General features: G+C 28.5%; 2 protein-coding genes across 4 annotated transcripts; one reads left to right on the top strand and one right to left on the bottom strand.

The window, feature by feature from the left end:
- The first annotated feature begins 9,327 nt into the window (after nucleotides 1-9,327).
- LOC107163140 (uncharacterized) lies at nucleotides 9,328-11,216 on the top strand. Of its 3 annotated transcripts, XM_089226617.1 has the most exons (5): nucleotides 9,328-9,729; nucleotides 9,903-9,934; nucleotides 9,994-10,269; nucleotides 10,367-10,531; nucleotides 10,609-11,216. In XM_089226617.1, exons 2-5 carry the CDS (start codon nucleotides 9,926-9,928, stop codon nucleotides 11,038-11,040), a joined length of 882 nt encoding a protein of 293 aa, XP_089082743.1. In that variant the 5' UTR covers nucleotides 9,328-9,729; nucleotides 9,903-9,925; the 3' UTR covers nucleotides 11,041-11,216. The 3 variants fall into 3 exon arrangements, with proteins under 3 accessions (XP_089082743.1, XP_015365882.2, XP_089082742.1); XM_015510396.2 differs by lacking the exon at nucleotides 9,328-9,729 and having other exon boundaries at nucleotides 9,748-9,934; XM_089226616.1 differs by lacking the exons at nucleotides 9,328-9,729; nucleotides 9,903-9,934 and having other exon boundaries at nucleotides 9,976-10,269.
- Nucleotides 11,217-15,362: 4,146 nt separating this feature from the next.
- LOC149056111 (uncharacterized) lies at nucleotides 15,363-16,651 on the bottom strand. The gene is made up of 2 exons (XM_089227694.1): nucleotides 16,170-16,651; nucleotides 15,363-15,681 (listed from the first exon to the last, which is right to left on the bottom strand). Exons 1-2 carry the CDS (start codon nucleotides 16,492-16,494, stop codon nucleotides 15,392-15,394), a joined length of 615 nt encoding a protein of 204 aa, XP_089083820.1. The 5' UTR covers nucleotides 16,495-16,651; the 3' UTR covers nucleotides 15,363-15,391.
- Nucleotides 16,652-17,061: the final 410 nt, after the last annotated feature.

Raw genomic sequence — 17,061 nt, forward strand, 5'->3', positions numbered from 1 at the left:
TTAAGCTCGTGTGTGTGGTTGCATGTAGTTAAGTGTCCAAGATTGTATACACATCTTAATGTGCGTTTCCATTGAAAGTCGTACATGTTTCGTTTTTATAAAATATTTTTTATTCAGTGCACTTTACATTCAGTTACCATTTAAACTACCAACTATAATAAATTGCCGATACACCTTTTAGTCGTCAACTATTCTGGTCTGTTGGATATTACTGTGTTGCCGTATAAAACAACTTCCGACGCCAATTCAGTCCAAAATTCTGACAGAATATTAGAGTGTTTCTATTAGAGTAAGCTACATCATATAAAATTATAAAATAATACTATTGATTTATAGCATACATAATAATATATTATTTATGACCATGGAATGTATTTGGGACCTATGTACTTTGTATAATTTATAGTTCAAAAATGTTTTTAATATAGATATGATTTCTTGGTGAACCAGTAAATTCACCGCTATCCAACAAACATGATCTAGGTACCGTTTATATTATATTCATTGAATTTCATGGTTAAATAACTTACAATATAGAACTGAACATGGCAGCTTTTCAATCTCTAAATCTAAAAGAAAGGTAGACTTCTTGATCGAGTATGCTATATTCGAGTTCTAAAGTTCTAATAATATAACATTTTAAAATGATTAAGTTTGGTTTAAAATTAATTCTTCGTTTATTTAACATTTTTTTTGTAGCTTTTCTATAATAATATGCTTATGAAAACTAATACATGTTATAAGCAAATATAAATACCTATTTATAACCTTAATGTACCAATTAACTCAGAAACGAAAAAAATAGTGAATACTTTCAGCACCCTTATCCAAAAAAGTCAATGTATTATTATCACTATTACAAAAACATTTTATTTATTGAATTATTTATAAGCAGTTAGCTTGAGTAATATTTTCTTTATGACGTTTACTTTATTAAAATTGCCTATAGAATTGCGTTGCCAAATAATTTGTCAAATAAATTGTCTTGAATTGGTTCTATAATAGTCATTGACAGCATGATATAATTTATTGAAATAAAAAAAAAACTAACTCCATTGCCAAACAATTCGTTATTTATAATATCCTAACACTGTGTGATAGTACGTATAAATATTCAATACATGTTAGACAAATTTTTGCTGGACTCTAAACAATAATAATATATTATTTTCATATAATTCATTAAATTACTAGCAATTATATTGAAATAAAATATATCAGAGATCAAAACTGTTATTGTGTGATAAATTAAAATGTTAAGAAAGAAAAATTTAAGCATCCGATTGGTGAATGATATTGAAAATATTTTGAACAACGCAATACAATACATCAGTATGTCGATTAACATTATCGTCATGCACGCAGTAATTGGTAAGTATATTACAAAAGGCAATTATGTATTGTGGTATAAATGTACTGGTGTAATGTACTGGTATACTCGTATATTATAAGTATTAAAGTAGGTAGGTACCCATCACTCATATTTCAAAGTAATGTTTTCCCGTAGTCATTATTTTTGATAGAAATACATTTCTCAATTCGAATGTCAGAATTAGGAACCTATAATATTTTTAGTGATTTCATTGATTTATGAATGAACTAAAATATGTCGTTTTATATTTATCCATAGGTACATCTAACGGCAATTGCTAAAACTATTAAAATTAAATAATATTTTACAAGTATTTTAATGGGTATCTATTTTCTGTATGTGCCTACTACTTTGTAATTGTAAAAACTCAAAAATTGTATAAATTATTTATAGGTTGCCTAAAATTAGACCTAACTCTGTAGACTTATTAAGCTGTAAAAGACGAATCGAATTCGTAATTATTAATTAACATAAAATAATTTTCTACAAAAAAAAAGTTTGAGAATATATTGGTTTTCGCTATTCTCGGTATTTCAATGAATGATGAAGAATTGTTTAAAACTAAAAATAAATCCATTGTGAATTCGACATGTGTCCAAGTTTATATTATAAGTTCGAAGTAAAAGCCGTTGTTACAAATGCACTATTTTGTAGGTGGTCGTGTAATAATCCATATTATACTTATTCGAATTTGTTCAATTAATTGTGCCCGCAACCAACATTCGAATTATGAAATATGGTGGTGCAACTGCAATAACACAAATTATTATTATAACTAGGATTAACACTTCCTTGTGGAAAAAGTTGACGGTTGATTCTCGACACGGGAACGTAGGTACGCTGCTTTTACGCCATGTATGTTTTGCGTGTAATACTTAAGATAATATTTTGTGTGAATATAAATATATATATGTTTAATTTAATGGTTAACGAAGTGTGCGAATCGGCCGCTAGATATATAGGCATAGTACGACGCAGGTGTGTTTATAATGAGATTTCACGATGAGTCATGGTGACGTCGATTATATCGGCGGCGTCGTGTCTGTCTCTCCGTCTCTTTCCGGCTCTACACTATATCTACTAATTCATTCGGCCGCCGTGGTCCTGCATGAGCTTATTTCTATGCATCGTATACATACCTACTCACGTCTATCCGCCGAACACGCGCACACTACCCGCCGCCCGGCTGTAGGCTACAGGCTCATTTTGAAATTTGCATATTGTGTAGTGCCCCCCTCACCGAGTTCCCCGCATTAGTCGCCATACATTGTAGTTCGATCAAGAGGTAATTTGAGAATGTAAATTTCTGCAAATCATCACCACGCGTGTACGCACACTATCGCCAAAGGGTGGCTGAAAAATAAACGGAGAAAAAAACTGATTGTGGAGTTATTGTACACATTCATCAATTATATATTATAATATTAACATTTGCATATCATATCATAATGGTATATACCTTTACTCCTAAATGTCTAAATATGGTTACCTAAAGTATGATCAGTTCAATGAGCGCACAGGGCTCGTTCGAGTAGTATTTACATATTCTAAGTAACTTAAACATACGAGCGTATCACGTACACGTGTACAACAACAAAATATACCTAATATTTGTTTTACAGAGTTTAAGTGTATTATAATATTAGGTACTCGGTGTAATACCCGTATAGTACTTGTACGTTATATATCATAACCATTTCTAGAATTATATTATTATGTCTTTCATAAGTCGTGGATGTCAATGTATATATTTGATTAAAAGCAGTACCGCATTTATTACAAACTCTGTACTTTAGTTATTACCGATGATGAGTTCCGTAGAGCTTGTGAGAGGAATTTGAACTTCAGTGTTCAGTCTCAGGAAAAAACAATTTTTTCTTTCATTTATTTAATAATAATGCTGGGCCTTGACGCAAATACGTGGTTATGATAATATGTGGTGATAATATGGAAATTGGAGAAATTGGATCCAAAACAATAGTATATCAATTATTTGTCATCAATAATATATAGTCACAATGAATAAATTAGTGTATAAAATTAAAGCTACTTACGCTACTTTCATAACAACAGTTATAATATGTTTATAAAATAATAAAATTAATTTTTACTATATTCATTAGCATTGACATATTAATAATTCAATAAATGTACTATACTTACTACACCCTTGATATTAAGCAGTAATTTTAGATAATAAATAGTTAAGAATTCTAATTTCAAATATTAACAAAAAATAACCAACTACTTATTTATTACTATAAAACTTCCTTGTATAGTAGTTATATAACTTGTGAAATGATTTCGTTATTATAGGTACTTACCCTATTTAATTTATAAACGAAATTGACAAACTAGTGTAAATAAACGAACAACATCAAATAATACGTTTTTTATAACTACTTTTACATTTGTAAACTTTTTTGGGATATCTGCATATTGCACTATATATAATATATATTCAGAGTGATCACCAGTCATAAATATATATTAAACTATACAGTTGTCGTGGCAAACAATCATTTTTGTATACGAGATTCTAATCACAGGGAATATTATAATATATTATTATTAAGTAAGAATGAACTTAAAGAAAAATGTGTAATATTGCAATATAACTTTATGTGCATATGTAGGTACAGTGTACCGTGTACTCTACATTCTTTACCTAAGCTAAAACCCTAAATGGGTTAGTATTCCTTCTTAATAAGTCGTCTGCTAGTCCTAGATAGCAAAACAGTTCAGAACCGCTGCTCAACAACTCTAACTCACATGCCGGCTCCTAATATTGTATTATTTTGCAGCTATATAACAAAATCCAATTAGCTGTTTAATATATACATTTAGGCAATTTATTTTGATTGAAAAAAATAAAATAAAAACCATACACGTATATAAGTTTAATATTTTACATACTACAAGTAGATATCATAATATTTTAACTCAGTTTGCCCTTAACTTTATTAATAAATATATTAATTAATAAGTATACATCCTTAAATGCGTTAGTATAGTATAGTGTTATAGTTACTTTCTTTATAACGTGATGAAACATTTTAAATATAATATAATATATAATAATAAATTAGATGTAATAAGCTTACTCTGCTATAATGTTTATTACATCAATTATTCAATTTATTTATTATTGCAGATATATTCTAAGGAAGATAGAATATATTAAATATACATGAACAATTATTAGTCGAACATCCGATACAGCAAGTATATTTTTTAATTGACAATGCACGCGATTATAAATAACTTTTTGCAGCTGCAGTCTTCACGGTTAATAAATCCCATTCGAAATTCTTTATAATACAAACCTAAGCCTTTTAATGACAACTTCACAGTACTTTTAGTCACAGTATTTTTTTTCGCGTTGACGTCACTATATCGTTTCGAATGCATTTAAACGTTTCAAAGTTTTAATTAAACATCGTCGTTTCAATAGGTTGAATTCTTTAGGGTTGTTTAACAATTGACATTTCTTTGTACAAGCAATTTTTGTACGTATTACTTTAGGGGTGCTCGTCGAATTTATATTGTATATACGTATTCGGCTTCCCTCGTATGCGAACACTATAATAATTATTCATTTAAAATTCAACAACACTCTAACTAGATGTATTGTCCCCGTTTACCAACCGTTAGAATGCATTTTATTAATTTAATTACCTATATGGGGATGCCACATCAATGACTTGCATAGAATTATATTGTAAATACTATTCTCATATAAAATACTGCAGTTGGCAAATATTTACTTTTTAAAATTCGTCATAAATACATTTGAAATTTCATTTTTGACATCAAAACACAAATAAAATAAAAATCTATTTTTATAACTCATAGAATTAATTGACTACTTATAGTATGTAATGTATTATGTTAAAGTATATCAATATAAATATGATTCTTTTATAAAACGTCTGAAAAAATATTGTTATTATTTATTTTTTTTTTTTAGTTCACATTGGTAGCGACGGTAGCGTTGGTTACATTTTTTTTTCTATTCACGTTTAAAAAAGTAAAAAAAAAAATTTAAAAATAGAACATTATAATCAGTTCTATACAGTTGTTGTGTTTCTATGCGTATCATTAAATTTGGGTGCACATATTAGAGGTTTTTTTTTTTTTTTAAAGAAGTTGGATATATTATTGGTATCTTCTACGTTCAGACTATAGCTGCGTCATTGGCTGGGATGTTGATTTTTTTGAAGTCTTCTATATTTTTTTTTTTATTAATTGTTTGAGGCATCAACTGTATGATTATTAGCCGGCGTTACATATTTAATTTACATTAATCTCTTACATAATTGCTTAATTTCTACTTATTACCTATATTTACAGATTTACATTTTAATCTAAGTTAGAATATTCAAATCAGTTGACGCAGTTCTGTTGAGTTGACGAACTTGAGGAGTTTTTTGGTCGTCTCGGGAGTGGGTGATAGCATCTCGTACAGTGTATCAAGTAGTTTTCACTGAATTTACGAAATTCTGTCAGTATATGCTTGACTGTAATGATTGTTCCGCACATCAGGCATGATGGAGGGTCTTCTTCGGCCATGAGATATGCGCGAGTCTTGCGCGTGTGGCTTTTCTATATTATATTTACTGCATTCGGTTATAATGTGCTTAAATGTTAAGTTGACGTCATAGGTTGATCACAGAGGTGGTTTCTCTTTAGCCATTTTGAACTTATGAGTTATCCTGGTTTAACCTATCCGGAAATAATTAAATAATTTTAAAAAAATTCTATTTTTTCTCTTCTGTTTTGTTACCCATTATAAATTATAAGCACTAACGGCTAACGGCTAACGGCTAACGAATATATGTATATTATTATGTGATCACTGAAAAAAAATAGTATCAATGGATCGAAAAAAAAAACAACAAAAGTACCTTTTATATATATTTATTGTATATAATATAATATATATATATATATTTTTTTTTTTAATCACCATCACATTTTTAGTCGTTATATACGGATGCCCTTTCAAATAATATACAATAATAGTCTTTACGTAATGAATATATTTCTTTTTTTATTTCTTCTTTTTATGTTGTTTCACTTGTTTGAATAAATATATAATGATAACATTTAATATCATTAACCTACTTATTATGATATGAAGATTCAATTTAATTCCCACCACTAAAAATAATAATTACAGTTAGTTCACGATGTTGACCTACAACACATTCACATGCATATGTGACAGTGAAATGCTTATTTTGTTGTCTCGATTGTTAATTAAGCAAACTGATTATTCTGTCGAATGCACTTTCGTTCAAAGTATAATTAATACAACTTTCCACAAAACACCAAATCCAAACGATAACTATCATCATCACTGAATTCACCGGTACACCGGCAAAAAAAAAACCAAATCATTTATAGGTATATAATAAATTAATATTCTAGTTTTTATACGATTACTATTTTTTTTTCAAATAACAATAAAATATCAAATATTTTTAATGTACAAATCATTCTAAAACATTTAAATGGTATCCAATATCGTCAACAATTGAACACTAACCGCTCATAAACTATGTGATGGCTAGATGGCTAATGTTCATCTTTTTTTTTTTTAATTTCAAGTAACAAAGGTTAAGAGGGATTATGTATTGCATTTTTAAACTAAATTTCAGGGATTAAAATTAAAAATATTATGAATTTTTAACGACAAAATATCAATTATCTAACAGAAACCACCCGTTGAATACATTATTTTGATGTAATTTTATGTTTGGTATCGGTATATTTATGATGTTTATAAGATATTAATATGTAAATATCATTTTAAATTATAATTCTATACTAAAACCATTGAATATCATCAAAATTTATAAATTTATATTAACTATAGTCTATAATTTTATTATACCAAATATTAAGAAAACACAATATTACTGCTCAAAAAGAAACGTATATAATTATGAAATATAGCTATGTAATACCATTGAAATGATATACATATAATGGCTGTTTAAGAATTGCATTGTTTAAAAAAAAAAGGTAGATTTCAAACAGTTTTAATAACTAGAATTTTCAAAACATTACAAATTGTTTTGGCATAAAAAAATGTGTCATTATATTCATGATACATTATGAACTGTGAGTATAATCGTCTATTTCTTTGCAGATCGTTCTGTTTTATATATTCAATGAATTTTCTGGATTCATTAAAATCCAGGTTGAAAAAAAACTGTTTTTGTGACAGGATAACCGATGGAGCACCGGTAGTCATTTATTATTTTTAGACATACGCAAATCTTAGTTACCTTCAAATCGACAAAAAGATTTACGATTTTATAAATAAAACAAAGTTTATTCCGACAACTATCACAATTAATTATTTTCTGCGATCATTTCCTATTACAACTCTCAAGTCATTTATAAACTTTTCATTATATTTTAAATTTAAATTTAAATATTTCACTCCTATATTATTATACAATTATACGTAGATTTTGTTTAGTTTATATATATCTATATACTTGGTTATTTAATTCTGCTTAATCAACAACTAAATATATGTATATTTTTTGACTTTATGTAGTATAGTAAAGTTTTATTTTCTATTGAAGATACGTTAAAACAATTGAACAATAAAGTAGTTTAAAGCATTATTTTAAAAATGCTCATAACTTACTTTAAAATTAGTCATTATAATATCTAAAGAATCCAATAAAGGCCTTTACTTCTTCGATGATATTTTTAACCTACAAATTTATGTTATATGGTCAAATTATATAGACATTAAAACAAAAAAACAGTAGGACGTTTTCATAATAAAAAATATTTCCTATACGATGATCAAAATAATATCTTAACACTAAATCACTCAATTTTTATTAACTTATAATTATGTAAATGTTGGATGATTTTAATGAGGTAAAATAATTCTAAATAATACACAGCTTAAAATTAGCTTGTACCAGTATACATTGCATAATAGTAATATTGTATTATATATTATAAAATGTGGGATCCCGTGTGGATGTCCCGTATGCCCTGCGTTAAGAACAGGGCTTGATAAATAAATTTACTGAAACCTACTCACGTATTGTCGTTCTTTTTGATTAGCTATACTAGTACCTAAGGATAACATGAATAACGACAGCCATGAATACCAAGTGATGACAAGTGGAACACAAATACCTTCAAGTAAATACAAATGATGATTTTTTAACTTCGCGTGATGTTAAGAGCATTAAAACATCGACTGACGAACTGAGAATTACATGCATTTCAGTCTTAACTCTTAAATGCAATGAAAAAGGTTATTTAGACTAAAATCCTACTAGTAAATATATTTGTGAGTGTGTGCGTGTGTGTGTGAGAACGAAAAACTTGGGTAAGTCAGTTCGATAAAACGGAATCGACACGATTTAAGTTTATCGCAGCATAAACACGTGAACGCAAGTTTGTACAAGGTATATGTTTAGACCCATGCACCAGAAAGTAAAAACAATAAAACAGATACTATATCCTTTTAAAAACACGAAAAGAAAAGACTTATTAATTACAATTCTACTTATATTAAAATATTAAATAAATCATTGAAAAAATTGATGCGGGCCATGATCGGGTAAGATGAATAAATTGTACATAATGTTCAAAAAATATTAGGTATCTGTATCTACCAATTTATTTGTAATACCTATATATTTTATATGAAAAGACATAATCATTAAAAATACAACCATTTTATAAATATTTTAACACTAAATTCAATAGACCTGCGAATAATATTCTATTATATGCAAAAACGTACAATGCATTATATAGGTATTAGGTATATTATATTATACTATAGGCAACATTTATTAGAATATTTATTGAATAAAAACAGTCTTGTTTCAAAAAAAAAAAAAAATGGTATACTTGGACTGAAAATTTTACCTGTACATATTATAAATCATAAGGTCGCGCGCACATTGAATGCGTTTTCGTACGAATTTGATTCGTGCGAACTTGTACGTACACGCACGAACGATCCCGATCTACCAAATACTATGTGAGCGCGCAGACTTGGTGCGATTTGTTCGTACGTATACGTACGTGTAACTTGGACGTACGAAAACAATCCGAACTTGTCCGGATTTCATTAACGTTCGTACGCCGGCAATGGATAAATGAATAAATCGTATGAATAAAACGTATTCAATGTGCGCAATCAATTCGTACGACCAGTATTCGTACGTTTTCGTACGAAACAAATTCGTACACAATGTGCGCGCGGCCTAAGAATGGTTTTATTTTTTAAATTTGTGATATTTATACACTGGTTCAAAAGTTATTTGCTTCATGGTTATATTTGGTTGCAATGGAGTTAAAATGTATTTATCTGTCATCAACATATATTGTTATTTAAAAATAACACATAAGACATTTTATGTATTATTTTATTTTTCATTAGTTTCAGAAGTATTATTATTTACTTACAATAAATAATCCGAAATCTTATTTAAATAAATATATAAAGGTTCATTTGTTCTAATATATATTTCAGAAAAATATAAAGAAATAATTAAAATGGAAACTGTGAGTATAAATTTATTAAAATTAAATAAACCATACCTACGATGTTACTTATTACGCAGGGAAATAAAATTGACGATTGTCGATGCTACGGTAATCCATCCAAGAAGATTTCTGAATCCAAAGCTACGCGTCCTACTCCTTGTTGTCCCTGCCCATGTCCCGCTGAAAAATGCAAAGTTACTTTACAAACTGTTCAAAAGTTAGTCGAAGCTGAAAACAAAGATATTGAACTGTCTGAAGTCTTAGGTGGCATCACGATACTGGATGAACGAAGACCGAAAAAGAAAATAATCGACATGTATGACGCCACGTCCAAAGAAAACCGAGAAGAGACCGTAAGGAATTTATTTCATAATTGTTTAATCGTTTAATCTACTGTATAAGGCTGTGTTAAACATATTTACTTATCTGTCAAAATTACCGGTATTTAAGGAAAACAACGTAGATCCGCAGTACTTAGCGTATATAATGAGATCAATAGAGAACGGATTAAGCATGAACACTGATCCGATCAAAGTATATGAACACCTGTTTTCCAAAGGTAGCCTCGAGGCTCCTCTCGTAGCACTCGGTCCTACAGCAGCCATATCAACTGAAGTAAGGCGGCTTACATTGCTATTAAACGTATCATACGTAGGTACTAGTATTTACAATAATAATTGTTTTATATGCAGGATATGGTCGTACCTCATTCACCTCCGACCATCATCAATGTGAAGGATCCGGAAATGGAAATAGGCTCACGCCTGGACACTATTGTTCCCAAGCTGAACGTTGCCGTGGCAGAAGCGGTGGCTATAGATAATGTTGACGATCTGCAGGTATTGCTTGGTGGAAGTTTTCCCGACAAACAAACGTCTACGACCGAAGACCAAGAGGCGCCTCGCAACTTGTTGTTGGAAACTAGAGAACCTCATCAATCAGCGGCTGTACTTAGAGGGTCTACGCCTCCCACTTGGTTCCCGGGATACAACGTGGCTCTACCGAACACTGCGCACCCGGCATTGGAAACCGATCCAGAGACTGTTCTAGACGAAGCTTGGTTTCACAGTCAGCCTCTGTCATTAAAATTAGAAGAGAAAGGTGCCAAGCTCATTGGGTCTTAGACAAAATTACAAATTCAACAACGGTGTTCTATATAAATATATTTTTTTCAAATGTGATAAGAAATATCAATTAAACTCAAATTCAATACAAAATCAGATATTATTTGACTATTTAATATTTTACAGTGGGTCCTGTTATTTACCATATTGGTATATTATATTATTCAAGATCAAGATCAAACGAAAGCATAATATTATAGTAAAAACTTCAATTACATTCATCGTTATACGAAACCAAAAAGTACATTACTTAATGATATCTTTGATATCTGTTTAATTTTCTAGGTATTTAATTATATAATTGGTGTTTATACAAAACTACATTTTTATAATTGTTAAATATGATGATATTACTATTGATGTGAGATCATCAAACATAATTATAATTAATTAATCAACTATAAAATTATATCTATAGTGTTAAAGATTACTCATTAGATACACTGCCTACCACAGTTCTCAATAATATACATTTTAATTGAATTTTTTTTTTCTATACTCTGATGTATTATTTATTTATCTATATTAAATAAAATATTAATTTATTATCCATATAAAAAAATATTATAAAAGAATGGAATTTGCATAAAATGTTAGTTTCAAAACATTAATCCTATTGTTATAGAAAAACTCTCCATTTCAGCGTTACTACGACATGACATGACATTTCACAATCTCCCCAAACGGCAGACAAGAATAATAGAATATTATATCTTAATTGTTAATCAACCGAACATTTTCCAACCAATCAAAGTGAACATAATGCTTTAAATATAAGAAACAATTAATGTTAATGCGTCAAATAAGCGTGTGACACGATAAATGATCAGTGCAGATTGCATTTGCTTAAATTAAATTCACAATGCGTGTAATGTGCAGAAGTTATAGTCAACAATTACAATTGAATTATTTAATTTGATTGATATTAGTTTTGTATTATAGTATAAAAATTTATATTTTATAAATATCAGTTTTTTGTTATTTAGTATTTTGTTACTGTCTGTAAACGTTTTAGAGAGCAAAATATTTAAATAATTACTAAACTTTTTTATTAGAATACAATTGCATTTATGGCAATTAGAATAAACACTTAATAATATGTGTTTAACGTCGAAAAATAAAAAAATAACATTGTACTTTTGGTTTATCTAATATAATCTTTTATAAAAAATTTAAATTAAATTTAAAAAAAAAACACAATTAAATGTTGTCCTGTATATTTAGAAAACGATGAGGTTTCCGAACACAACATAAAATTAAAAAAAAAAATCATACAAATCAACTATATATAATGCCTACTTATAAAATAAATCCTACTTTAAAATTACATTACTAAATAATAACCATTAAAAAAAAAAAACCACAAAACGATTTTCGATGAAATTTCTTATGAAGTTTTTAGAGCACAGTGTACCTATACCTGCGTTTCATATTAATGTATTTGAATTCTTTATCGCCTTATTCAATATTGTGATTCCGTAAGTTTAGATTACGAAGAAGGTTCATGTATATACCATATTATATACATAATATGTATTATTTATAATATACCCAGTACATAATATAACCTACATTTCTGAATTCTATACAATCCGTTTAGTCCGCCGTTAAGTAACTGTGTATAGACGTATAGAAATATGGTCTGTGTATATTAGCGCAGCACAGTGGCGTACACGCGGGGGGGGGGGGTATTCAAATTATTGGGAAATTTGTTCAAACACAAACATGAGGGTCGACAATCGTAGAATATTTATAGATCTGTGTAATCCGATATAATATGCCTTAATACCTATCGCAGTATCGCTAATACTATAGTATATAATCTATTTCTCAGTTTTCAATCAAATTCCTTACGCTTTGGACGTTTAGTAAATTGTACTTACTGTTTAAATATTTTATAAAACAATAAAAATGAAAAGAATAAACGAATATTTTTCTACTAATACGAATAAAAGAAGTCCCGTGCCGTGCCTGGTATATATTTTTAAATAATAATCGAGTATTGTATAAATATTTTTAATTTCACCTTAAGTCATTGCTAATGAGCCGATTACTCATTAATAATATGAGTCATTATGTACAAAATAATTACTATAGGTACATCGTCCTTAAATGTTGTAATGTCCCGAATTAATGATGACCATGTTGTCGGTATACCGTAATATAAATTTAACTCCTGAAGAAGTCATTGATGAGTTGGGACAAAAACCAGGAAAATAGGCATTGTTTTATAATGAAAATAAATATTAGTTAAACAACATATTATTTTGATTTGTCAATGTATAATATATATATATAATTTTTTATATTATGTAAGCAACGTTCGGCATTGTATTCAAGAGATCGTGTTCTAGAAGACTAACACTAGGTAACACATTGTTTAGGTATTAATTTATCCATAGTAAGTATAGGTTCAAGAACACTTTTAACTTTTACTATTCGCTGCAACTGACAACTTACAAAGTCATATATGTAATTAAGTTTTTTCACATTTAGGTATTCATAACTATATATAACAATAACTAGTAACATTTTAAAACTTAAAATTATTTTCACGCATATAATATTATTGCCATTTATATATTTTGTAGTATTTTCAAAAAAATAACAGGAAAGGAGTTACCAACTGACCTAGTCATTTATCTGGATACTTATACACTATAAAGTACAAATTTTTAGACGAAACCCATTCACGAAATATAAATTAATTTAAATGCCCCTGTTTGGACCCAACCTATACTATTTTGATTTGATCCTAATGAAAAATAAAGTAAAAGTTGATAAAATAATATTTAGGTTTAAAGTTTCAACCATAAGAATTTTATTTATCGAAGTTTTTTGGTTTGTGTAGTATCCATTTTAATTCAAAATTGAATTTATTTTTCATACAATAACTTGTTTTGGTTTGAAAAATTCTAATTATTCACAGTTATTTCTTCATGAAATAATTTAGCTGATTAATATTTAAAACTTTAAATATATTACCACAGCCCCACCACAATATAATACTATAATAACTAGTATATATAATATTCATTATAAGTATTTAATGTAATGATTACATAATTATTTAAAAAATGCTTAAATATTGTTAGCTAACTTTCTTTTGAAAGTTTATAAAACTTTACATGTAGTAAAATATCTAAAACATTACGACCGTCGATGATGTTATTTTTGATAGAATTAATTGTGTTTGAGCAATCTATACTAATACAATTATGTTCGCATAATAGTATAGCAGTAAAACAACGTACATTTCACCAGCCCCTCCAAGTTTGAAAACCTTTGTTTATTATTCACCAATAATTAGTGTGTAATTTGTGTAAATTTGTGCGAACATTTTCAAAATTTGTGCGATAAAGGATTTTGGACAAATCCAAAAAATCTTTGGGGGGGCTGAAGAAATGTTCTCCGGCCCCCCCTAAGTGTAAAAAACCTACTTTTCGGGAATTTTTTTTTACCAAAAATTAGTGCGCGATTAGAGTGAATTTGTGTGACCGAAATGAAAATTTGTGCGCCCCTCCTTGGCCCCCGAAATTGCGTTCAACCGTTTTGACCATTTCCCCAGCCCCCCCTCGAGGGCGAATAATCGACTTTTCGGGAATTTTTTTTTACCAAAAATTAGTGCGCGATTAGAGTGAATTTGTGTGACCGAAATGAAAATTTGTGCGCCCCTCCTTGGCCCCCGAAATTGCGTTCAACCGCTTCAAAGCAACCTATAATGCTAAGAAAACCTATCGATACTAATTTTTATACCTTTAGTGTACTTGCCATTTGAAAACATTTATTTGTGGTGGACTTGGGCTAAAAACCTAACAGCCGTGAATAGCAGCTCTAATTGAGGTAAGTTCTTCATTTTGAATATTTTGAATTCTAAGAAAAAGGATACGAGTAAGTATGCGCAAACAGATTATAATATTATGTTAAATGTCCAAGATTATATTTAATATTATAGTAATAGTGTGTGTAATAATAATAATTAGTAATTTATTGATAACACATTTTTAAGTTTTAAAAAAAATAATTAACCATGATCAATAAAACATCATTGAATTAATTAAATTAGAAAAACGTAAAAGACAGAATAATATATGGTATGGTCAGTTTATTAACATCGTTGTGACCTAATCGTAATTTTATTGTTAAGGAGATGTAAGGTATCGTTCACAAGTTTTAGGATATTAAAGTAAAACATCCCATCCAAAAAGGATATGACAATATTAGCCGGATCATTTGGTGTGGGTTTATAAAAACCATGATAAAATTGATCGTTTTTCAATAATATTTTTGAATATAATGCATTAAAAAAAAAAAATTTAAAAATTTAAAAAAATTAAACTTTTAAAATTTATTATATTGTGTATACAAGAAATTCGCAATTCACAACTTTTGTGTCTTTGACAGGAATTGGTTTTTTTTTCATGTCATCAAATTGTTCCCAGTTGCTTGACCCTCGTTTTGCGAAGGCACAATAATGCCCTGTTGAATTTCTCAATTTAGATTTTCCGGCTTTGAAGCTGAGTACTCCTCTAAGCTCATAGGTTTTTGAGTTATGCAATATAATTTGTGGAATATCACATAACTTTTCCTTTACCTGAGCAGCTGCTTCACAGCTGCGATCTTTAGAAATTGCCTTTTCTCCTGCAATAATATTATAAAATATAATTCAGTGTGTATAAATTCAAAGAAGTTGTTGTACAGTAATTTTTCTCTTCGTACTATTAATATTATGTATCTATACACAATACACATAAAATAGCAAAGTATATATTTTTTTTTGTTTTTATCAAAGTTCAACATATTCATTTTATTTTTATAATAAGTATAACAATACTAATAGTATAGTTGTGTTTGTATTGATAACGGTTTGGCGTTAAAATAATAATTAGTTTATCTACACAAAATATAATTTAATTAAAATGTTTTTAGAGGTGATAATAGAAGTGGTTAATATAAGGTATCTAGATAGTATATAAAATCGATTTCGTTTCACTATGTTACAATCATTGACCGGATATTAAATATGAAAATTGTTATGATTTTTGCTAATAACGTTTATTCCCTACTTCATCATCATACATGATACTCCTAAAATGTATTTATTTACTTTAATATATAAAGAAGATTACCTTCCCAATGAAGGACATCTATAAACAGATGCATATCTGAGAATTCAGATATTATTTGTTTCATCCCATCACAATAGATTCCAGACACCTCTTGAGTACATTGTGATTGTTCAGTGGGTTGGCGATTATCAATAAATTGTTGTAAATTGTTTATATGACCATCTTCCGTTTGATAAGTCAAATACACTAGAGTATTATATTTTGTTTGACAATTCGATGTACACCGTATCGTTTCTTTTATAGTTGGAAATTCTGTTAACATTGAATGTATAACGTTACCCATAGTAGAATCACAAATAGCCAACGTTGTGTTATATTCCATCATTTTTAATTCCGGATTCAACTTGTTAATTATAATATCAGCTCGTTCTGTATATGTTGAAGACGTAATACCATTCTTTAGGATTTTCGAAATAAAATTCAGAAATTGACTTTGAACAATAGAATCAATTTTCTCGGAATATGGTTTGCTATCACAGTATGATACCTGAAAAATATATAATAATTTTTTTTTATATAAAATATTTGAAATTTCTGAAATTAGGTATAATAATAAACAATAAATGTATTACTTGGCATTTTCTGCTGGTCTTTGAGATACAACACCTTCAAAGTATGATTCACAAACTGAGCAACGTCCTACAACTTTAACATATACTTGTCCATTAGGAAAAACTTTTGCTCTTTTGAAGGATAAACAACAAGGTAATTCGGTGTGTATCCAAAAATGTTCTGCAAGAACTGGAGTCCAAGTACCTTTTGGTAAAACTACATATGAACGTGAAGTCCGAATAGGGTTATTTTTATCAGACAATTTATAACTAATTTCTCGAGGTTGAATTTGTTGCCACTCATCAGCTGATAAAGTAAAAACAAATTTTTTTTGCGGGAT

This window comes from Diuraphis noxia, unplaced genomic scaffold (genome assembly GCF_037042655.1).
Source record: "Diuraphis noxia isolate RWA-SAM2 unplaced genomic scaffold, SU_Dnox_SAM2 contig0004, whole genome shotgun sequence".
Classification (NCBI taxonomy): Eukaryota; Metazoa; Arthropoda; class Insecta; order Hemiptera; family Aphididae; genus Diuraphis; species Diuraphis noxia.